The sequence below is a fragment of the Lepisosteus platostomus genome, chromosome 10, assembly GCF_059453375.1.
Source record: "Lepisosteus platostomus isolate fLepPlt1 chromosome 10, fLepPlt1.hap1, whole genome shotgun sequence".
Classification (NCBI taxonomy): domain Eukaryota; kingdom Metazoa; phylum Chordata; class Actinopteri; order Semionotiformes; family Lepisosteidae; genus Lepisosteus; species Lepisosteus platostomus.
Window position 1 is genome coordinate 215,226 of NC_142620.1, and position 21,108 is coordinate 236,333.

A 21,108-nucleotide genomic window follows, 5' to 3' on the forward strand; every position below is an offset into this window, starting at 1 on the left:
GTCTAAAGTTGTGGTTTATATAATAATTTGGAAAAGTGGACTGCGAATAAGAATGTTTGTAAACAGGAGGATATAGAGTGAATAGACAACTGGTTATCCTGTACATCAAACATGTATGTTTAAAGGGCCAAATACTGTACATTCATCCTGAAACTAATGGAAAGGGTATTCCAAATGGAAAACATTGAACATTTGTTTATACAAATGGTATGGTATGGTATGGTATGTGGGAGCCTGGCACAGACTACCCAGTCATATTCTTGAAGCTAATCTTCTTTAACAATTGGCTGCTTGAGATCCTCAGATCAAAAGGCTTATTAATAATTTGTAATCATTCCTATGTTTTAAGTCTAAGTCTATGAAAATATGGCTTCAAATAATTCATGGAGAAATTCTGAAGAGAGCACTCTACAGGCTGTGTAAAGGTGCCCAAAACAATAACAATCACAGAGAAATAGAATACTTACTGTAAGTGAGGAATTACTGCACAAAGATCGTATCCCTTGTTACCACTGGGCTCAAACTGTGCTCACAAAGTGACATATGAGATAGAAGCTGCGTATACACAAGATCCACCCCTGGACCTGGACTCTTGGTCCTGTTGTTCTGACCTCTAATCCCACTCCTTATGAAAAGGACACGGACATTTTTGTGATTCAATTGCCTGTGAGGTGTTCAGTCTTTCTAATTTCTCTTCATGTGATTAGGCTGTTCCTGATATAGCACCCTAAACAAGTTCACTAAAGCTTCTTTTGAAAGTGTGATAGATAATTTGAAATTTGTAATATGTTTGTAAATGCAAATATATTTGTCAATGTAATAGGGCTATGAACTGTGCATTTATAAACATATTTGTCAGTATGTTTCTGCTTAAAAGAAACATAAAAGCAGTACCTGGGATCACCCTGCAACTCACAACTGGCAGCCCACTGAAGCTCAGCAGGTGTGAGCCTGGTCAGTACCTAGATGGGGGACCTCCTGGGAAAAATCTAAGTTTGGTGCTGGAAGAGGTGTTAGTGGGGCCAGCAGGGGGCGCTCACCCTGCGGTCTGTGTGGGTCCTAATGCCCCAGTATAGTGACGGGGACACTATACTGTAAACAGGTGCCATCCTTTGGATGAGATGTAAAACTGAGGTCCTGACTCTCTGTGGTCATTAAAAATCCCAGGGTGTTTCTTGAAAAGAGTAGGGGTGTAACCCCGGCATCCTGGCCACATTTCCCATTGGCCCTTACCAATCATGGCCTCCTAATAATCTCCACTAATCTGAAAAGCTCTTCCTTTTAAAATAAACAGATTGAAATTTTAATCTTGTTGCTTTAATTCAGTAAATCAATTTATTAATAACAATATATTAAAAAGAGAACAACCATTAAGAATAGCTTCTTGCGTAAGAGGCTCTGGACTCAAAACCACAAATAGTCAAACAGAAAAATCAACAAACACACAGGGCCTTTACTGTGTTTAAGCACCATCGAGGTATAATTAGCAGAAATAATTAATAATAGTTATAGACACAGATACTAGGTCTGGTCTAACTCAAATTGCCTGATTTGAGTTAGACTGAAGAGCACAGAGAACATGAATTCACCACTAGAGGTCACCAATGGGTAATGAAAAGGTACAGTAGTTCTTTACAGTCATTCAGTTTGTTCTTTTTATTTTGTTTTCTGGTAAAAATAATCATTTAAATAATTCCAGGAATAACCCTAGACCTTTTCTGTGTTTTCTGTGTATCATATGTGCAAAAGTCCCCATCATCCATAAACCCTGAAGGTATTTACTAAGGACAATGCATTTAATAGAGGTATTAATAATAATGTTTCTTTATTAGCCCTATACAATTTCTTGCATTAGGAATTTGTCTTTTCATATACCCCAGCTTTTCTCCATGGAGACACAGACATTGAGAGAAGCTTGGAGTCAGAGTGCAGGGTCGGCCATTGTACGGCGCCCCTGGAGCAGTTAGGGTTAAGGGCCTTGCTCAGGGGCCCAACGGAGTAGGATTCCTCTGCCGGCCACAGGATTTGAACCGGCAACCTTCCAGTCACAGGTGCAGATCCTTAGCCACAGAGCCACAGAGCCACCGCTCCGCCCCATATTAAGAACATTTAGTACAAATCACTAGTAATAATTACAAAATACTTCTAAAATATAAACATATAGAATATAACCTGTACTCACAACAACTATTAAGCTATGTGGTATAAAATCTAAATGCCCACTTTGCTCTTTTCATAATTATTTCAGATAAGTTATAAATTAGGAGATTCAAATAAATAGTGAAGGATATATGAAAAGTATATTTTAATATATTTAAAGAATATTGTATATGTTCCCGTTGGCATTTCGTGGGACTTCATGTTGTTTTTTTTAATTGTGACAGACTTAGGTCTGCAACCTACCATAAAATCCATATCTGTCAGCTGTTTATCAACAGCACTTTGTGCCCAGAAGAAATTAGATTTAAAATTTAAAATAGGAGTAGAATGTAGAAGACCTGCAGGACTCGATAATCACTAAAGGGGGTTTTAATCACTCCCACATTTATGGGAAAGACAACATTCACGTGTGGGCTAATAATACATTAGTTACTGGAAAACTTTTTAATTTACTCAAAGAGTAAATGTTTGTCCTAAAACAGCTATTTGTTCATGTTAAAATGTGTCTCACTTAACATAGGCAGATCAGTTCTAGTTCTTGGAAATATTTAAATATAACACCAAGAGATGGAGTTATGTTGATTAATAATGTACGTCACCATGCAAACAGAAGACAACAAGCAGAGTACAGTGTATTTCAAAAGTCAACATCCAATGCTGTTAATAGTCACGCAACAGACTTCCTCCCCAGTCCTAGCTGGCCTTAAATAACTATTGAATTTCATTCTCATGGCTACAGTTTATCCTATTTATTTTTATTCCTTTTCTATTTATTTTACTAAGGATACACAATAAAAAAACAAGAGTTTTAAATGTGCTAAAAGTCTTAATTAATAAGTAATGTCTATTGACTAAACTCACAAATTATGGAATGATATAAAATACAATGGGATCATTTAACTTTTTGTAATGTTTTTAGAATACTCGAAAAGGAACATTATTTTTTCTTTATTTATTTGTTGAATGTTTGCTTGAATTCATACTCTACATAATGTTATTGTAGTATGTATTTGATTATTTTTTGTAGCACCAAAGTGATATTTCTAACTATTAAACAATGTGATAACTGAAAAAAAACATTGTATTTCTCCAGTTCAAATTTGTTTGAGGTGGCATACAGTACAGCTGTGTCACTCTCTTTCAAATTTGAGCAAATTCTCTGGCACTCTGGGATTTATGTCAGAGTGACAACATCAACAGGACAGTACCTTTGAAGTTTGAAGTGTTTACTCTTCCCAGTGTCACAAACTTTATCTAAAATCTAAGACACACTTCTCAGTCACCTAAAGCTATAACAATATATTGCCTATCCTTTGCTTTATTAGTTTCTTCTGCAATCCTGAGTTATACCAATAAGCCTATAATTAAAGGTATAAATGTTCATAAACCTTCAAAGTGGTTCAACTTGTAAAGGTGCTTGCTTGAGCACAGGTTGAAGTTGATGATCATGGGTTCAAGCCTGTGTTATGTCCCCTGTGACTGGCCTTCATTATTTGGCAGTGCACAACACTGGGAGTGCCACAAAGGACAGTATGGTTTAGTTAGTCATGGCTGTCTTGGATCTCTGTAATACATGTGCCCCTTATAACCTTAGCACACCTACAGACATGTAGAGCTGTCAGTGAGGAAGGCGAGGAAGGTGATAGTCCTCCAAACTAAAAAACATGAAATCACATGAGGCTCTGGTGCCTCTGACATGGTAAATGATGAGTGGTGTCTTCATTCTCCCTTATGTGCAGTCAAGAGGTTTATAGCTGTGACATACAGTACAGTTGTAAAAAATATGCTGTTGGATTTTATTCTTGTGTACAACAGGGATAAACAAGCTGCTTTTACCAATATCTGCTTTTTAAATTTTTAATGCATAACCATGTAAATTCTGGAATGCTAGTTACTGGAATCATATACCAGGACATTTTTTATATGATCATTTGTGGCATCCTCAATGGAGACAGACATGCAGATTGAGAAAAGTTCAAAAATAACCAGACTGTACTTGGGTGGTCAGTAAACCAGCCCTTTGTGGAAATGGTACAAAAAGGAAGAAATGTCTCAGATCACAGTAAATAAGATTACACACACTGCCTCTGATCCTTTCACTGACGATAAAGGTGCTCTGTGAATGGTTTGCTACCTTTTTTACAACTTCACAATCTGAACTATTCTGAACTATGAAGCACAAATATAGACATTGTAATTTACAAAGCATTTTACATTTTAAATGTATTGTTCCAGTGCAGGAATTTCTTACAGCAATGTTCCTACAAGACATTACTTTAAAATCCAGAATAATTAAATGTTATACTTTATGTCACACAATTTAATTGCACTGCTGGTTCAATATGAATCAAAATTTTAAAAAAAATCTAATTTATCAGTAAGAATTTGTATTTATCCCCATCAATAAAACATTAAAGTGCTGGAATATTGTTTAGCATTCACTTCTAAACAAAAACACAATGACAGAAAGAGCATGAAATAAAATAAAAAGACCAGGATCAGACCAGCAAGAATTTACATGCATCGATGTACAGGTATACATTCTTGATTACATTTGATGATAAATTCCCTAGTCTCCTATATTTAAAGAAATGCAAAATTATAAAGTGCTATTTTAGGATTCAAATTTTCTTTAGCAAGTGAGAAAAAATATCAATAGTGTAACTTGACAAGCAGTAATTAAACACAGCTAATCTCAGTTTTGAAGGGTTTGAACATTGAAACATTCTCCGGGAATACAAAATAAGCACATGTAAGAGATTTTTTATGTTGAATGATGTTTATGCAGAGCCATTTAATCTGCCAGCCAACTCATTTCCTTCAGCCATTTATATACAGTACAGTAACACACACAATAAGCCATAATCTAATTTTTTTTACATTACTTTTATGACTTCCATGACTGTCCAAACCAGTTTAAATATGATACATTGTTTTACTGCTTTTGGCAACATTATGGTGTTCAGATCAGCTGCTTCATAAGGAATTATTTAACCTTGCAGCCTTTTTTGAAAAAAATCTGACTTAAGTTTCCAAGCATTTTGATTTCATTCTTTTTTTCATTCTCATTATAAATAGCCATGGTAATATACAGTACTTTGTGACAAAAATGTTCATTTTCATATGTTCTGTTGTAGTTAAGATATAAGAAATATATATAAGATATATCGACTATTGAAGATGCCAATATATATATATGTCAATCAAAAAGAAGAGATTAAACCAAAATAAAATACAAATATTTAACCACATGACAGTACTAACTTAAAATATTTTTATTTGTTTAGATTTTTTCAAGAAAGCTTTGAATGCTTGCTGTATCTGAATCTCTCCATGGCTTCATCTGTCAATAAATATTGATTTTTCCTCTAAAATACATTGTTTGCCACCAAACACAAAGTATGAGATTCAAGCTGACATTTTAAAAATTATGTAGATAACTATTTTGTAATGTCCAGCCTTTCTTGTAAAATATTTGCACTATCTGCACCATAGAGCACCATATAAATCAGCAAGGAAGTCTTGGTGTTCAATATGAATAACACCAACAAAACTGCAAAATTAATTTTGTTAATTTACAATCATTTCTGTCTTGAATGAGATTAGATATTTTAGATTTTCTAAACTCTGACAACATTGCACTTTCAGAAAGAAACTGCTGTTACTGTCAATAGATAGATACTTTATTGATCCCGTGAGGGAAATTGCAGTGCAACATCAGCTTAACACAGACAACACAGCAACAGTGTAACGAATGATACAATAATAATAATGCAATACATGCAATACAATCAGTACAGTGAGAAGTGCACTAAGAAGAGTTACTCACAGTCCAGAACACACAAAGAACAAACCAGAACAGAACAGTACACAAAAAAGTCGTATTGCACAATATAGATATAAATATAAATGTACTGCACAGGTCCCTGGCATATATTGCCCAAAAATGGTTTTAAATGGGAAAAAGAAAAAGAACAGATGTAGCAGTTTACTGTTTAGTCCAGAAACAGGTCACTGTCAATGTTGCCTCTGCCCAGACGCAACATGGATGTGTTGTACAGTCTGATGGCAGAAGGCAAGAATGACCTCCTGTAGCGCTCCCTGTCGCACTGTGGATGGATCAGTCTATTGCTGAACGTGGTCTTCATTTCTACAAGCATGTCATAGAGGGGATGGGAGACGTTGTCCATGATGGCCTCTAGTTTGGACACCATTCTCCTCTCGGCCACTACCTCCAGGGGGTCCAGGCCAGAACCAATGATGGAGCTTGCTCTTCTGATGAGCTTGTTCAGCCTGTTAGAATCCACTGCTCTAATCCCAGAGCCCCAGCATACCACTGCGTAGAAAATGGCACTCGCCACCACCGACTGATAGAACATATGTAGCATCTTACTACATACATTGAAGGACCTGAGCCCGAGTAGTTCCCATTGAGGGCAAGAAGTAAAGTTGGCTCTAACCCTTCTTGTAGATGACCTCGATGTTCTTAGACCATTCCAGTCTATCGTCGATGTGCACTCCCAGGTACTTGTACGAGTCCACTATCTCCATGCTACTCCCATGGATATAGACAGGAGTAGGTTTGACCCTTTTCCTCCTGAAATCTACCACCAGTTCCTTCGTCTTTGTTACATTCAATTGCAGTTGGTTATCCCCACACCACTCCACAAAGCTGCACACCAGTCCTCTGTACTCTTCCTCCTGCCCACCCTTGATACATCCCACAATTGCAGAGTCATCTGAGAACTTCTCCAGATGGCATGACTTTGAGTTGTATTTAAAGTCCAAAGTATAGAGTGTGAAGAGGAATGGAGAAAGAACTGTCCCCTGACGAGCCCCTGTGTTACTTACTACCTGTTCAGACACACAGTTCTGAAGTCTCACAGACTGTGGTCTGCCTGTCAGATAGTCAGATAGTCAGTGATCCACAAGATCATGGAGGCACCAACTTGCACCTTCTCCAGCTTCCTCCTTTGAAGAAAGGGCTGAATTCGAAAAATATAATCCTTACAGTGTTGCCAACCTTGTCCAGGTGTGAGTAGGCCCTTTGCAGCATGTAGATCAGGGGTGGGGAACCTTTTTTCTGCCAAGGGCCATTTGGATATTTATAACATCATTCGCGGGCCATAAAAAATTATCAATTTAAAAATTAGCCTGCTATATTTGGTCAAACATTTAATTAACTCACCCCTAATGTGATGGCTGGAACTGCCTCTCTTTGGTGAGGCGTGTGATGTTAGCTGGTATTGATGATGTTGCTACTCGCAACTGCTTTTCCAGGTTTGCGTCGGTCAGTCTGGAGCCCAGTCGATCAAACAGCCACTTGCTATCATTGAGTTCCCTGACAGGTTTTCCCTTCACCTCCATGAACTGCTTGACTTCATCCCGCAGTTCGTAAAACACAGTGTGTTAACACTTTCGCAACGTGTACACTCCCAGCCTGCCTGGCACTGACTGCCCTCTGAGTCTCCGCAATACAGGCAGACGGGCCCCGGGCAGCCGGCGAGAAGCATGCGTGTCTGTCCCGTCATGTACTCGTATGTGTCCTGTCTATCCCGTAATGGACGTTCCTTGCTTGTCCCTCAAAATTAACGTTATTATTATGATTCACTTAATATAAATTTATGTTGCTATGAAAAAAGCTCCTAGATTTATTGAATTTCAAGTCCCGCCTGCGTAGGGCTGGGCGATATGGCCAAAAACATTATCACGATAAAAAATTTCATATCAGTTGATATCGATAATTATCACGATAAATGTCAAATCATTATTTCTTTCAAGTTTAAAGGCAGATTTTTTTTCTCCTGAGTGAAAGTTGAAGAAACCAGACAGTTAATTGGTGAATTAAACATAATTTTAAGAACACATCACTTGCCAAACAGCAGAAACATTAAACAAATCTGTTAGCTGCCCGGTCTGCAACACGCACGCGCACTTGCGCAGTATTTAGTGCGCATGCGCGTATCATGCGTAAGGCATGAACATTTATCGAACTTTTGTTAAAATTATATTGAGGAAAATTATATCGCGATAATTATCGTTATTGAATTATCGCCAGGCTCTACGCCTGCGGTTGCCTTGGCAGGGCCAGACCAAATGGCCGGACGTTCCCCACCCCTGATGTAGATGATTGCATCCTCCACACCAACACTGGGCTGGTAGGCAAACTAGGGTGTCCAGTGATGAACTAACCAGGGGTCTCAGGTGGGATAAGACCAGCCTCTCCAGTCATTGAGGACAGAGGGGCACCCTTTCTTTGGTACTGGGACCAGGCATGATGTCTTCCAGAGCACAGGGACTTTCCCAAGTGCAGGCTCAGGTTGAACAGTCGCTGGAGCACTCTGCTCAGCTGATCAACACAAGCCCTCAGAACTCTGGGACAGACGTCATCTGGTCCTGTGGCCTTACCCTGGTGCAGCCTCTTCAGCTCCCTCTTCACCTGGTCAGTCGTGATGGTCAGGCTGGCCTGGGGGATGGTGCTCATAGCACTGTCAGTGCCGCAGGTGTTAATGGCGGAGGTGTTGGAGAGTGGCAGCTGTGGGGGATGGGGGGGTGAGTAGCTGTTGGGGGTTAAAGCTGTAGGCGGCCATGATTGTGGGGGGATGGAGGAGGTGTTGGGCAGTCGCAGCTGTGAGCGTGTGGCTGTGCGGGGATGGGTGTTGAGCCACAGAGGGCCCTGAATAAAATCTTGTCAAAAACTAGTTAAACTCATTGTCCCACTCCAGGTTCCCCTCCATTGCACCCCCAGCCTGTTTGAAGCCAGTGATCTCTCTCATGCTGCTCCATACATCCCTCACCCTATTCCTTTGCAACTTGTCCTCTACCTTCCTCCTTTAGGCGTCCTTGCTCTCTCTTGACTTCTGCTCTCTTGAGGTCTGTACACGCTTGACCTCTTCCTTATCCCCCCTCCTAAAGACTCTCTTCTTGTCATTCAGAAGAGCCTTAAGGTCACTGGTGATCCAGGGTTTATTAGAAAAGCAGTGTACATCTTTGGTGAGGATGGTGTTGTCTACCCAGAACTTAATGTAGTCAGTGACACAGTCCACCGTGTTGTCTATGTCGTCCCCATGTGGTTCGCACAGCACATCCCAGTCAGTAGCCTCCAAAGCACCACGTAGATCCTCCATAGCCCCCTGCGACCATCTCCTCACAGTCCTCATTGTTGCAGGTTGGCGCTGGACAATAGGCGTGTACAGTATAGTGGTGTAAGCAAGACAAGGTTGTGATCTGATCTGCCAAGGCGGGGAAGGGCTGTGGAATTATATGCATCCTTAGCATTGGAATCTAATAAGTCAATAAGTGTTGGCATATAATAAAATACCTATAAGACGTAATAATGCTTTGTGGTGAAGTCTCAGTTTTTCTGGAAATTTAAGAATGTTTGCCACTGTGTCCAGTTGTGGGATATGTCTCATGGATCTGTAAAAAAGTTATTTTCATCCTTCCAGCAGTCACTGTCCACAAGAACCAAATAGTCACATGATGCTTCCTATTAAGTAAACACTGGTGGACTTTATTATAATAGTTATGGTGGTGGTCCAGCACATTAGCACATTAGCTACCCAAATGTTAAAGTGGTTCATGATATTTATAACCCAGAGAGGAAGGCACGTGAGGGGTATAAGATCAGCAACAACTGTGTTTCATAGGTAAATTTCAGCCACTGTGCCACACAAGCAAGACAAACATATTTCCAAGCAACACAATCATGCACAAAGTGAAAAGGTGGATTGGCAAAATACTATACAGAATTCTTGAATCAAGAAAAAGCAGGCATTCTGTGGAGTAATTGGGGGCATTTGTGTTGTTAAAAACTCATGAGAGGCTTGGGAAAGGGTTGCTGTCATGTCCAAAAATGCCATTTGTTAATCTGCCAAGAAATGACTACAGTTACTTTGTAATAATTGTTACAGTTACAGTTAATAGCAAACAGTTACTATTTACAAATAAAGTAAATTATATTTTTAACCCTAATATGTAGCAGAATTGCATTTTTTACATATTTTGTATATTAACTTTTAACAATGTAACCATATGGCTAATACTACTCATTTACCATTCCTTTTATTCAAACGTCATACTGCTAAACACTAAATTATAAAAGGCCTATGTGATCTGAAGTTCCTCATGCATTCTGGAAGGGAACAAAAGCATAAAAATAGTCAAAGGTATATATGCTGTAAAACTGAACTACGGTAGCTTACCTTTCATAGAAAAGAAACTGCTGGTGCAATAATTTTGATATAGCTGGTAATACAGCAACAGTCCAGAGGGCTATGTGAAAGGGACTGAGTTTTCTGTTCACTCCTGCCAGAGAATGGAAAGAAGAACATAGTGCGGCAAAGAATGTGAACAATATTTCATCCCCTTACTGCCTAACAGTAGAGGGAAGACTTACACGATCATATAAATAGGTTTACTTGTAATGTATTGTATTTATCTTCTAGCCCAAGATTCTTTTTACTTTATGCAGCTGCTAACAGAAAAAGACATTACAATTTTCACTAGGCATCTGAAGTAGGGCTGGACATTTTAAGTAACATTTTTAAACTTAATTTCATTGCAGTACATAACCATACTTTTTACTGATAATAAAGGACCATGACTAAGCGGACTAGGACTTTTAAAAAAATAATATTGGATTGAGTCCATAAAAGATTGACAAGAACGAATTTGAAAACACTGGGTACTTCTTTATTCAAAGGGTTGAGGGCATATGGAACAAACTGCCCAGCCATGACTGTTGGAGCTGATACTTTGGCATGTTTTAATAAAAGGCTTGATGGAATTCTTGGATCAATTATCTACTATCTACCAAATGGGTTAGATAGGCCAAATAGCCCCTTCTTAGTGTTTCTTTTGCCCCAAACCAGATATCTGTTGCACATTAATCTAAATTAAACTGTTAAAACACTATAGGGGGATAAATAATTCTTGCTGTAAATAATTTGAAAATAATTTCCAAAAATCGCACTCTATTGTTTACATCTTTTTTTGTAAACATTTTCATTCCTAAATTTCATTCCTTAGGGATGAACAGTTGTTAAATCATCAGTGATTAACAGGAAATTCCATTATATCTTTAAAGAGTACGTGGATGTTACCAGTAGGAGACAGAATGTCTGATTCAGTGGGTGTATGGCAGATGTTTTTTCTAAAAAAGGGAATGAGACTGTCATAACTGGGTAATATGTGTAAGATATCTAAGGAGTGTTAAATTAAAAACCTCAGGGATAAAAACAGTACACATCATATGGGAATAAATAAAATAAAAATATTTCTGCTTATTTACCGGAAGAACATTATTACAGAAACAAAGAGAAAGCCTGGTGCATGCTTTGCTGTGTAATATTACTGTAGATGTAACAGAGAATAAGCAAGGGTCTCTAGATATCCTTATTAATACCCTAAAATAATAAGAAACCGCCCTTTGTACAGTATAATGACTTGCTATAATTTCACCACCGAAGAATGACACAGAAACACTGAAATTAATACAATATATGATTTTCCATATTACTTTTCTCACAGTTTGCTTGGACTTTTCCTATCTAAATTTAGTGTCACGGCTTGTAGGGAAAGTATTACAAATACAGTACGCCAATTGGAAGGACAAGGGAAATGTTTAGTACACAGTACAATGCTTCTGTGCTAAAGCTCCCTGTGCTTTTCTCTCCCTGTCTGTGTGTCTCATGGACAGCAAGTTGGGGTATGCGAAAAGACAAATTCCTAATACAAGAAATTGTATATGGCCAATAAAGTAATCTTATCTTATCTTAACAATGCAAGCAGTATGAAATAAATGCAACATGTCATGAAAAAGAAAACCATATCAACACTGTTTTTGTTGTGATTTATTTATACACTGTACAATAACAGAAAGATGACATGGAATACCTTTCTAATAACTGTTCTTACAGGCAGAATGCAGAGGACAGATTAGCAGGTACCCCAGGCCTTAAGTGCCCTGGATCCTGTAGTTTTTACAGTATCATTGAATTAACCACAGAAGAAATTCAGCAGAAAAAAACTAATCAGACTTTATAGCCAAGCTATTACATTAGTTATGAGATTAAGATCTGAGATTGAATGAAAACCAGAAGCCTGTGGCCTCGGTGGACTGAAATTCCAACCGACTGTGCTACAGATGTAAAATGACTGTATAAATTATCAAAATGCCAAAAGTACAGCAACATATTGCAATTCTGTAAGTTATAACTGAAGATTATTTCCTAATGCTAAACGTTTCATCCAAGTGAAATATTTAAGTAGCTGCAATATATGTGTAGGCAAAAAGACCTTTTAATTTGACTTTCAAAATGTAGCTTATTTTACACAGTCAAAGAAACAAATGGAAAAATAAAGGAATAAACCACATCTTAAGGCTGTTTTCAGTACATAAAAATAATTCAGTGTCCAAATGGAACTGTTACTAATAAAATATGGTTTTGCTCACCATATAGCATTATGTGAAAAATAAAACTGTTAAAGTAAGAGAAAAACATAATAAAATTCACAGAAATCTTTCAGCAATCAATGCTAAGATCTATAAATAGATTTATATAAAAAATCAATTTTTGGCAAAACAGAAGAATTCACATTTTCTGTATTAGAATACATACTATTTGAACAGAAATATACCTTTATAAATTCCACCATGTCCCCAAATACAGTATTTTTAAACCAACTCTTGTTTCTTTTTGCTCATGGAATCCAGTGTCACTGGCTTGCCTAAGCAAATTCACAGCTAAACATGTCACTTAGTAATTGTCTCAAATTAGTACATCGAGTGGTTTTAAAGAGAGAAGTCCATTAAGATATTAGTATTTTAAAGGCTGTGATTGCACCTCATACAACCAAATACATTTCAATTCATTATGTCATGACAGTATTCATTAAAATTCTCATAATCTTTGCAATAAATACAAATCTTCTGTACTGTACAAATATAACACTTAATTTAAGTAAAATGCTACATACTATTATACATTCTCTCTCACATGTAGACAACAGTGTCATCAAAATAAGGCAACTTAATAGTCCCATAGCATTCATTTTAACAATATATAAAAATACATAAATTAAGTAGTGTTTACCTTCAACAACTGTGCCTTATTAAATTATTGTTACAGTGCCCATATCATACTTGAGTGGATTCAAAGTATTTTAGGGTTGAAGTAAATTTTGATACTTGTGACACTTTACCTTTTACATCCCAGCTTGATATTTGTCTGAACAATCCTTTAGCTTTTTTCCTGAATTGCTTTCCAACAATAACATAAAGGATCGGATTTAGAGAGCTATTGCTGTATGCCAAATATGTAGATATCTGCTCTCCAACATCAAGTATGTCTTCCCAATGGCACCCTGAAATGGCTTGGTAGTGAAAGAGCGTGTCTAGGAGCATCACAATGTGGAATGGAACCCAGCAGACCAAAAAGACCAGGACAACTGCAAGAATTAAAATGCTGGCTTTCCTTTCAGTTCTTGCAGCAGAGAATTGTTTCATTTCGTTCTTCTTTAAAGTCTGGATTATTTGATAACTGCAAAAGGAAATGACCACAAGAGGGATGAGGAAACCTACTATATTAATGATTAGGTTGTGTCTGACTCTCCATCCCTCATGTGGGTAAGCCAGGTAGCATGCAAGTGCATTAAACTCAGGGAAATACTTCACAGAGCGGAATATCAGGACTGGCAAACTAAACAGAAAACTAGTGATCCAGATGCCAAGGCTGATTTTTTTTGCCCAGGTTGCTCTTCTCATTCTGCCAGCAGTCATAGGTCTTACAAAGGCCAGATAGCGGTCGATGCTGACCAAAACCAGGAACAGTATACTACTGAATAAGTTCATTGAGATTGCTACATTTACCAGTCGGCAGAGCAAATCACCAAAGTTCCAGTTGAACTCATTGGCTATAGTCACAGCCCAAAAAGGCAAACAGGACACCATTACCAAGTCTGCGACTGCAAGGTTGCTGAGGTAGATCTCTGCTACTGAGCATTTCTTCCTGTGGAAGCAGAATACACACAGGACAAACACATTGCCTATTGTACCCGCAACACAGATAAATGCCATGAATGCTGGTTGCATCATATAGAGCCATTCCCAAGCTTCAGATGAAGGGCATTCATTGAAATCCACTTGGCTGCTGTTCGAGTATCTCTCAGGGCTTGATGTTGGGTGAGTTATGTTAAAAGCCATTTGGAAACTGTCAAAAGAAAATTGTGTAATTAAATGATTATCAAAGCACATTCATGAATTTTGCAAGGAAAAGATACCTGATTTGAAACAAACTTGTTTCCCTCATATACGGTAACATAAACTCATGTATGGTTTTACAAAATATTTTGAAGGATTTGAAACATATTTTGTGCATCTTTTTAAAACCTGAAATTTAAAATTCAGTTTGCATTTTATTTAATACATTTACTTGCCAAACAAAGGATTTGTGTAGATTATTTGCATTTATGATCTATGCATACAGTTTCCAAGACAATCTGGTTACTATACCAAACAGCTATTTGCGTACACCAACATGATGTGTAGTGAATGAAATGCACCTTAAAGATGATAACTCTGTTAATTAGTCAAAGTAAATTAATGATGGTAGAAAATGCTATTTTCTTGACTGCCAAGGAGTGTGTCTTTCTTAATTCCAAGAACTGGAAAACATAACACAAAAGGTACTTGTGAATTTGATTGTGTACCTCAGAGGAAATTGGGGATTTTTGTTTAATTATTTTAATAATTTGCAAGAAGCATTTTTTTATTTTTACTTGTTTAAACTATTGATAGTTACGCATTTCTGTTTTGTTCCCCTCTGAACTGTTTCAAGAACAGTAATCAAAAATCCGATAATCTAATAGTGATATTGATTCTTTATGCAACGCGATTTTTGTATTTGTTCTGGGGACTCACATACAGATACCAAACAACACTTCTGGCATGTGATCACTGGCCAAAACCACCCAGCTAAATCTATGCCACCCAATCACAGCAGATCCCTGCAACAATTTTGAGCTACACAGGTTATCTGGTTATACTGTGCCACCAACATGTCTTGAATCTCAGCCTATAGTCTCACTGCTGCCCTGTTCATGAAATCCCAAGTAATCCCAGTCTCTTTGAGCCCTGCAAAATATGGTTTTGACCACTGTTTGTTTTGGAAATAATATTGTGAAGCTTGCAAAATTGTTTCTAGTATCTTTAATGTGATTTCTTTTATCAAACATATTGTAATACAAAGAACAAAAGTACAAAAGAGTTTTATTTGTTCTTTTAAGGATAATACATCACATCCATTAAAAAAATTAAGCACAAAGACAAATCTATTATAACTTGTGTCATTTGTTTATAAAATCTTATACTTCCTTACACAATTTATAAATATTGTACATAAAAAGTATGTATTGTATTAACAGTAGAAAATATTGAAGTAGATTGATGTAATATTATTTCCAGAAAATTGTTCAACAGAAGTGTTTTAAAAAAGATTATTAATTGATCACTCCATAGAATGTTAATAAGGTTGCACAGGACAGAGCATCAAGTAATTGATATACAGTATTATGTACTGTAAGTCAGACAAAGGTTTTCAATGTTGACAAATACTGAGATCGAGAAGATTCACTGGTTGAACCCCTTTTGAAAAACATTTGTTCAATCACCTCTTTAGCCTTCTTTCTGAAGTTCTTTCCCACAATGACATACAGTACAGGATTCAAACAGCTGTTGCTATAAGCAAGATAACTAGATACCTGGTTGCTTATATCAAGGAAGACTTCCCAAACACATCCACCGAAAAGTCCGTTGTTAAAAAGAATGTGTAGAAATGTTGTTGAATGAAAAGGAATCCAACATAAGAAGAAGACAAGGAGCACAGAAAGGACCAGAAATGATGCCTTTCCCTCGGTTTTAACTGTATTGAACTTGTGCATCTTTTTATTCCTCAGGGCTTCAATGATCTTGTATGTACAATATGAAATAATCAATAATGGTATGAAAAATCCAATCAGACTGAGCAAAAGATTATAAGAGGTTTCCCATTTCAAACTAGGATATTCAAGGTAGCATGCAGTAACATTATACTCAGGGAAGTATTTTGGCGTCCTAAACAACATGACTGGGATGCTCATTATAAAACCAAACATCCAAATTGTAAAGCAGCTTATTTTGGCACAGGAGACACTCCGCATTCTTCCGTGAGACATAGTCTTTACTAATGCCAGGTAGCGATCAATGCTAACAAGCACCAGGAAATAGATACTACAGTACATATTCATGCTAATACCAACATTAATGAACTGGCACAGGGAATGCCCAAAGTGCCATTCAAACATATTGGCTACAGTAATGGCCCAGAAGGGCAGACAGGACACCATCAACAAGTCTGCAGCTGCAAGGTTTCCAAGGTAAATCTCTGCTACGGTGCAATGTTTTTTGTGGAAGCAGAAAACACTCAAGACAAATGCATTTCCTACGAATCCCAGTACACAAATGACTCCCATGTAAATAGGCTGCATGGCATAGAGCCAGTTCCAGGCTTCAGAAGAAGGGCACTGGCTTGAATCAGTTTGGTTGCTCAGGATGTCTGTAGCGTTGTCTGGAATAAGGCTCAATGCAGTACATTCTGTTGTGTTGGAACCCATTAGGAAGCTGTTAAGAAATATGTTACCTAATGAAATCACCTTTTTACAGAAAGAGAGAAATACATTATAGAAAGGGAAGTTCACAATAACAAACTAATTTGCAGTGTTTTAACGATACTCAAAAACTAAATTAACTTCAGTATAAGGAAATGTTCTGTTAAAAGTCAAATGAAAAAAGCAAGAATTGGTGTCCATCATATAGACTAACATGCTGCAACACAGTGTGATTTTTATGCAATAAAATGTAGTTTTTTTAGGATAAAGTAAAAAAAAACAATTTCTTCATTATAGTTGCAGTTTAGATCTGGTAGAAAATTTAGAGCTACTTAATGAAAACCTAAAAAAAATAAAAACTAAAATTTTATTTAAGCAGTGAGAGCTCCCTTTAGAACAATACAATCTTTTGGACAAGATGTTCCTACTCTGATGCACTATGTGATTGATGTGTGTTGTGGAGTTTCAAAATAAAAGATTCATCATTGTTATTTAGAACAGCCTACATTTTAACCTTAAAGGCTCCTTACTCCATACAACAAGACAATATTAAAACATGCATTTCTGAGGAATATATTTTCAGGGTTCTGAACAATCCCATTAAAAAAAAAATAATAATAATAGTACTTGAGCTAGTACTGTAAAAAAAATTTAATAAATTAAATGTGTTTTTATTATTATATTAATTTAAAAAGATCAACAAACCAGAAAATATCTTGTTCCCTTGTTCATTGGAAGCAAAATAGCAATTTTATTTCTAGTTATAGAAAAAATAGAACAAAAAATCCAATACTGTACATATTAGTAGTAATAGCATTAATCTGTACTTCTCTATAAAGCCAGACTTTCAATTTTAGTTTTTGGGTATTTCAAAGGTATTTATTGAGAACATTTTATATTGTCTTAATATTTTAATATTTGTAGGCCTATACTGAGATGTATATTGTAGATGTAGTGTATTATCTCCTTAATGCTTAATATAAAGTGCAGAAAGGGAATGATAAAACAGACTTGTGAAATGTTCACATATACCCATAATGGGTCCTGTTTTGGAAATGTTATTCTAACTCGAATTATTTGTCTAATTAATACCCGTTTCCCAACCACAGAGGTGTGTTTTAGTTAGGTTTCAATTGGTTTTGTGACTTTCATGCATCAAGGCATCTGTATGAAAGATGTACCAACAGACCTTCCATTTGTTAATGTGTTAAATACTGTGGCTTCAGGTACAGCAGCCGCGTTTATATCTATAGGAGTTCTGGTGACAGATATTTGTATATCAGTCATTTTAGTACTTTTTGCTTTGCATCATGATTTGACGGTCAATTTGCATGCTTCTACTACAATATATGCAAAGAAAATTATAGCTTCAATGTGAATTTTGACACTTTAATTATTTTAGACTAAACCTTTTAATTAGTTTTGATCACCCTCCTCTACTAGGCAGCTTTCTTTAAAATTACATGGTAATGAAAAAAATGATAAAAGTGAGAGACATTCATATTAATAATTTGCCAAATTCACAATGTTACACAAAACAAAATATTATAATAAATAATTATTTATCTACACTTGTACATATTCTGCTAACTTAGTTTTATTTTTAGTTTGTGATATCAGAGTCTCCATCCTGACTCCAACTTATAGGTTCATATTTAAGAACACCAACATGATGCTGATTATTGCTGAAAAAATAAAATCACTTGATTCTTTATATGCTTTATATGCTATCCCTAAACAAAGCAATACAATAGCGATCTCATCTCTGTGCCAGAGTGACTGTTAATTTACATCTATCTTTAGTCCACAGAAGTTTGAACTGGAGAGCTACAGCTGAGGCTTTAAAAACAATTATGATTTGGCATTTTGACAGCAAATCTTAGTATTTTTGTATCGTTGTATTCTGTCAATTTAACCTTTGTACGTCAGAATGAAACATTTTTGTTAAACCCTTTTTTCTGCTCACCTCTTTTTAATTCATTTAGATGGTTTAGTATCTGATTTATATTTACAAAATATAAAAAATATTTTTCAAAATGACTGATAAATGTAAGCATTTTCATTTCAAATATTGTCATAGGAGTAGAGAAAACTAAATAAGACATTTAAAATCCAAACTTTCATTCTTCGACATTGAAGTCTATTCTGAAGTCACAATTACAAGTACAGTATACAAGCAAAGTAAGGTGAAATCACTTTCAGTGATGCAGAAATATATACAGTACGTAAATATATATTATTCTGTACATCTTTGTACTCTGTAGTTTGCATACCTTGCTGTAAATGATCGATAAGTTCTGGAAGCAGATGTTATACCCAAAGCTCAGCACAGCTGCTCTCTCACCCTCAGTGTTGCTCTTTCTTCTGGAATCATCTTAATGTTAACATCCAGGCTTAAGAGAGGTGGGACCTGTTAATTATGTGATGTCATCCAGCGTCTGCTTTTTTGTAGCATCTAGTATAAACTTGGCTTTTCATTTAAAAGAAAAGAGAAAATTAATATATTACGTAAATAAACACATAGTAGCAGACACTTACTATCTGGGTGATTTATTTTGGTTTTTAATGTTTATCATACTTCATGTGAACATTTTTTAACATTCTTAATATATTATTGGTGTCAGCAGTTCTAGTGTAATCTGCTTCTGCTCAAATATTTCAGATTTGATAGTAAGCCAAAGCCATACAGTACAATTCGGATATCCCAAGCATAAGAATGTCAATTTTAATACAAAATAAAATACTTTTTTTTAATATTTAGGAAATATTTATATTAGGAATGGAAATTATTTCCCCAGTAATGACTACTTTTGGAAATTAAGAACATAAATTGTTTCAGTTGACTTCTGACATGTTTTTAGTCTTAAAGTCAGGAATTCTATTTAAACATATATGCAAAAAACATAATTATGTTCTATAAACCAATAATTCATATGAAACTATATACAATAAAATTTCAACATCCCATTTCCATTTCTTTTTCTATCTTTTGGAATCATGTGACAAAATAACATGCCTGAAACAGTGCTCATCTGACCAGCCTGTTTTCGGTATATTTGGATATTATGACACAAACAAGCAACAGTGTAAAGATAAAGAACATCAACAATTTCCATAGAAAATGTCATAAAAATTGAAAATTAAGGTACTGTAGAAGGAATCATAGGATATAAGTGGTATATGTTTTCATGCCATACAAAATTCACTGCTACATAAACAGCATCAGGAAGTAGGTACAAACGTTCTGCTTCAACAGCATGGCTTGTTCCATGTTCCAACCACCCTTTGCGTGGAGTGACTCCAGTACTAGGTTTTAAATGCACTCCCATGTAGTTTCCATTTGTGTCTTCTGGTTTGCATTTTCACTGGTATCCACTGTTAATTCTAAAGTGACAAGCCACAAAGTGGGTTAACTTTCTCAGTACTTTTGAGTATTTGGAACACTTGTGTCAGGTAACCTCATAATCCTCACTGTTCAAGACCAAAAATGTTTATATCATTTCAGCCTGTCAATGAAGGTCATTCTCTTAAGCCCAAGAGAGAATACACTATGTCTTCTGGTTGCTATGAACTGTCTCCAGAGCAGTAATATATTTTCTATAACGTGGTGAGTGAAATTATACTTAACATTTTAAAATAGGTCTTACTAGTGTTTATAGCATTTTAATATAACTTCCCTGGATTTGAATTCTAAGCTTTTAATTGTACTAACACTTTGTTTCCCTATGTAATTGCTTTCCCGCCTTTCCTAGAAGATGTAATTGAAGTTTCAACATAAATACCTACTGCAAGTAAGTAGGCTCTTCTGCCTCAATGTTTTCTATTTTGTATTTTTGTTTGTGTTTTCTATCTGTATGAAAAACCTTCCACTACCCTAAATAAATGAATGACCAAATAATCAAAATAATGTATTCAGTATAATCAAAATACTGTCAATCAATATTCAGTCAATCAATCAATATCCATAATCTGCATACAATGGTGTTCTAAAAACATACATTTATCAATAGATCAATATTTTAATTCTGATGTTCCATATAGTTAACGTATGCGTGGAATTGACAGTGAAACTACAAAAAAAAATCAAAAACAGCTGGACTGAGCTGAATTATTTAATCAGAACAAAATTATAACAAGACACAAGCTTTCATGGACTGTGGTAGACCTTACCAGGAACACAGCTTCTACAAGATTTCGCAGGTTGAAACATTTATAGTGACTTTTTTATAGGAAAAGTAAGGACTGATAAACATTAACACTGAAAGACATTCTTAGAAAATATACTGTAGTTTCATAGAAATA

General features: G+C 36.0%; 1 protein-coding gene and 1 pseudogene across 2 annotated transcripts; both read right to left on the reverse strand.

Annotated features, from left to right (window-relative positions):
• Positions 1-11,997: 11,997 nt before the first annotated feature.
• LOC148652973 (B2 bradykinin receptor pseudogene) lies at positions 11,998-19,198 on the reverse strand (annotated as a pseudogene). The gene is made up of 2 exons (XR_015941562.1): positions 19,080-19,198; positions 11,998-14,372 (listed from the first exon to the last, which is right to left on the reverse strand). The product of XR_015941562.1 is annotated as a B2 bradykinin receptor pseudogene (transcript).
• On the reverse strand, positions 15,356-19,176 carry LOC148652974 (B2 bradykinin receptor-like). The gene is made up of 2 exons (XM_088647370.1): positions 19,080-19,176; positions 15,356-16,819 (listed from the first exon to the last, which is right to left on the reverse strand). The coding sequence occupies exon 2, from the start codon at positions 16,810-16,812 to the stop codon at positions 15,745-15,747; it is 1,068 nt and encodes a 355-aa protein (XP_088503496.1). The 5' UTR covers positions 16,813-16,819; positions 19,080-19,176; the 3' UTR covers positions 15,356-15,744.
• Positions 19,199-21,108: the final 1,910 nt, after the last annotated feature.

Excerpts from the sequence above, each read along its gene's own strand:
- LOC148652974 (XM_088647370.1), bottom strand. The coding sequence starts at position 16,812 with ATGGGTTCCAACACAACAGAATGTACTGCATTGAGCCTTATTCCAGAC.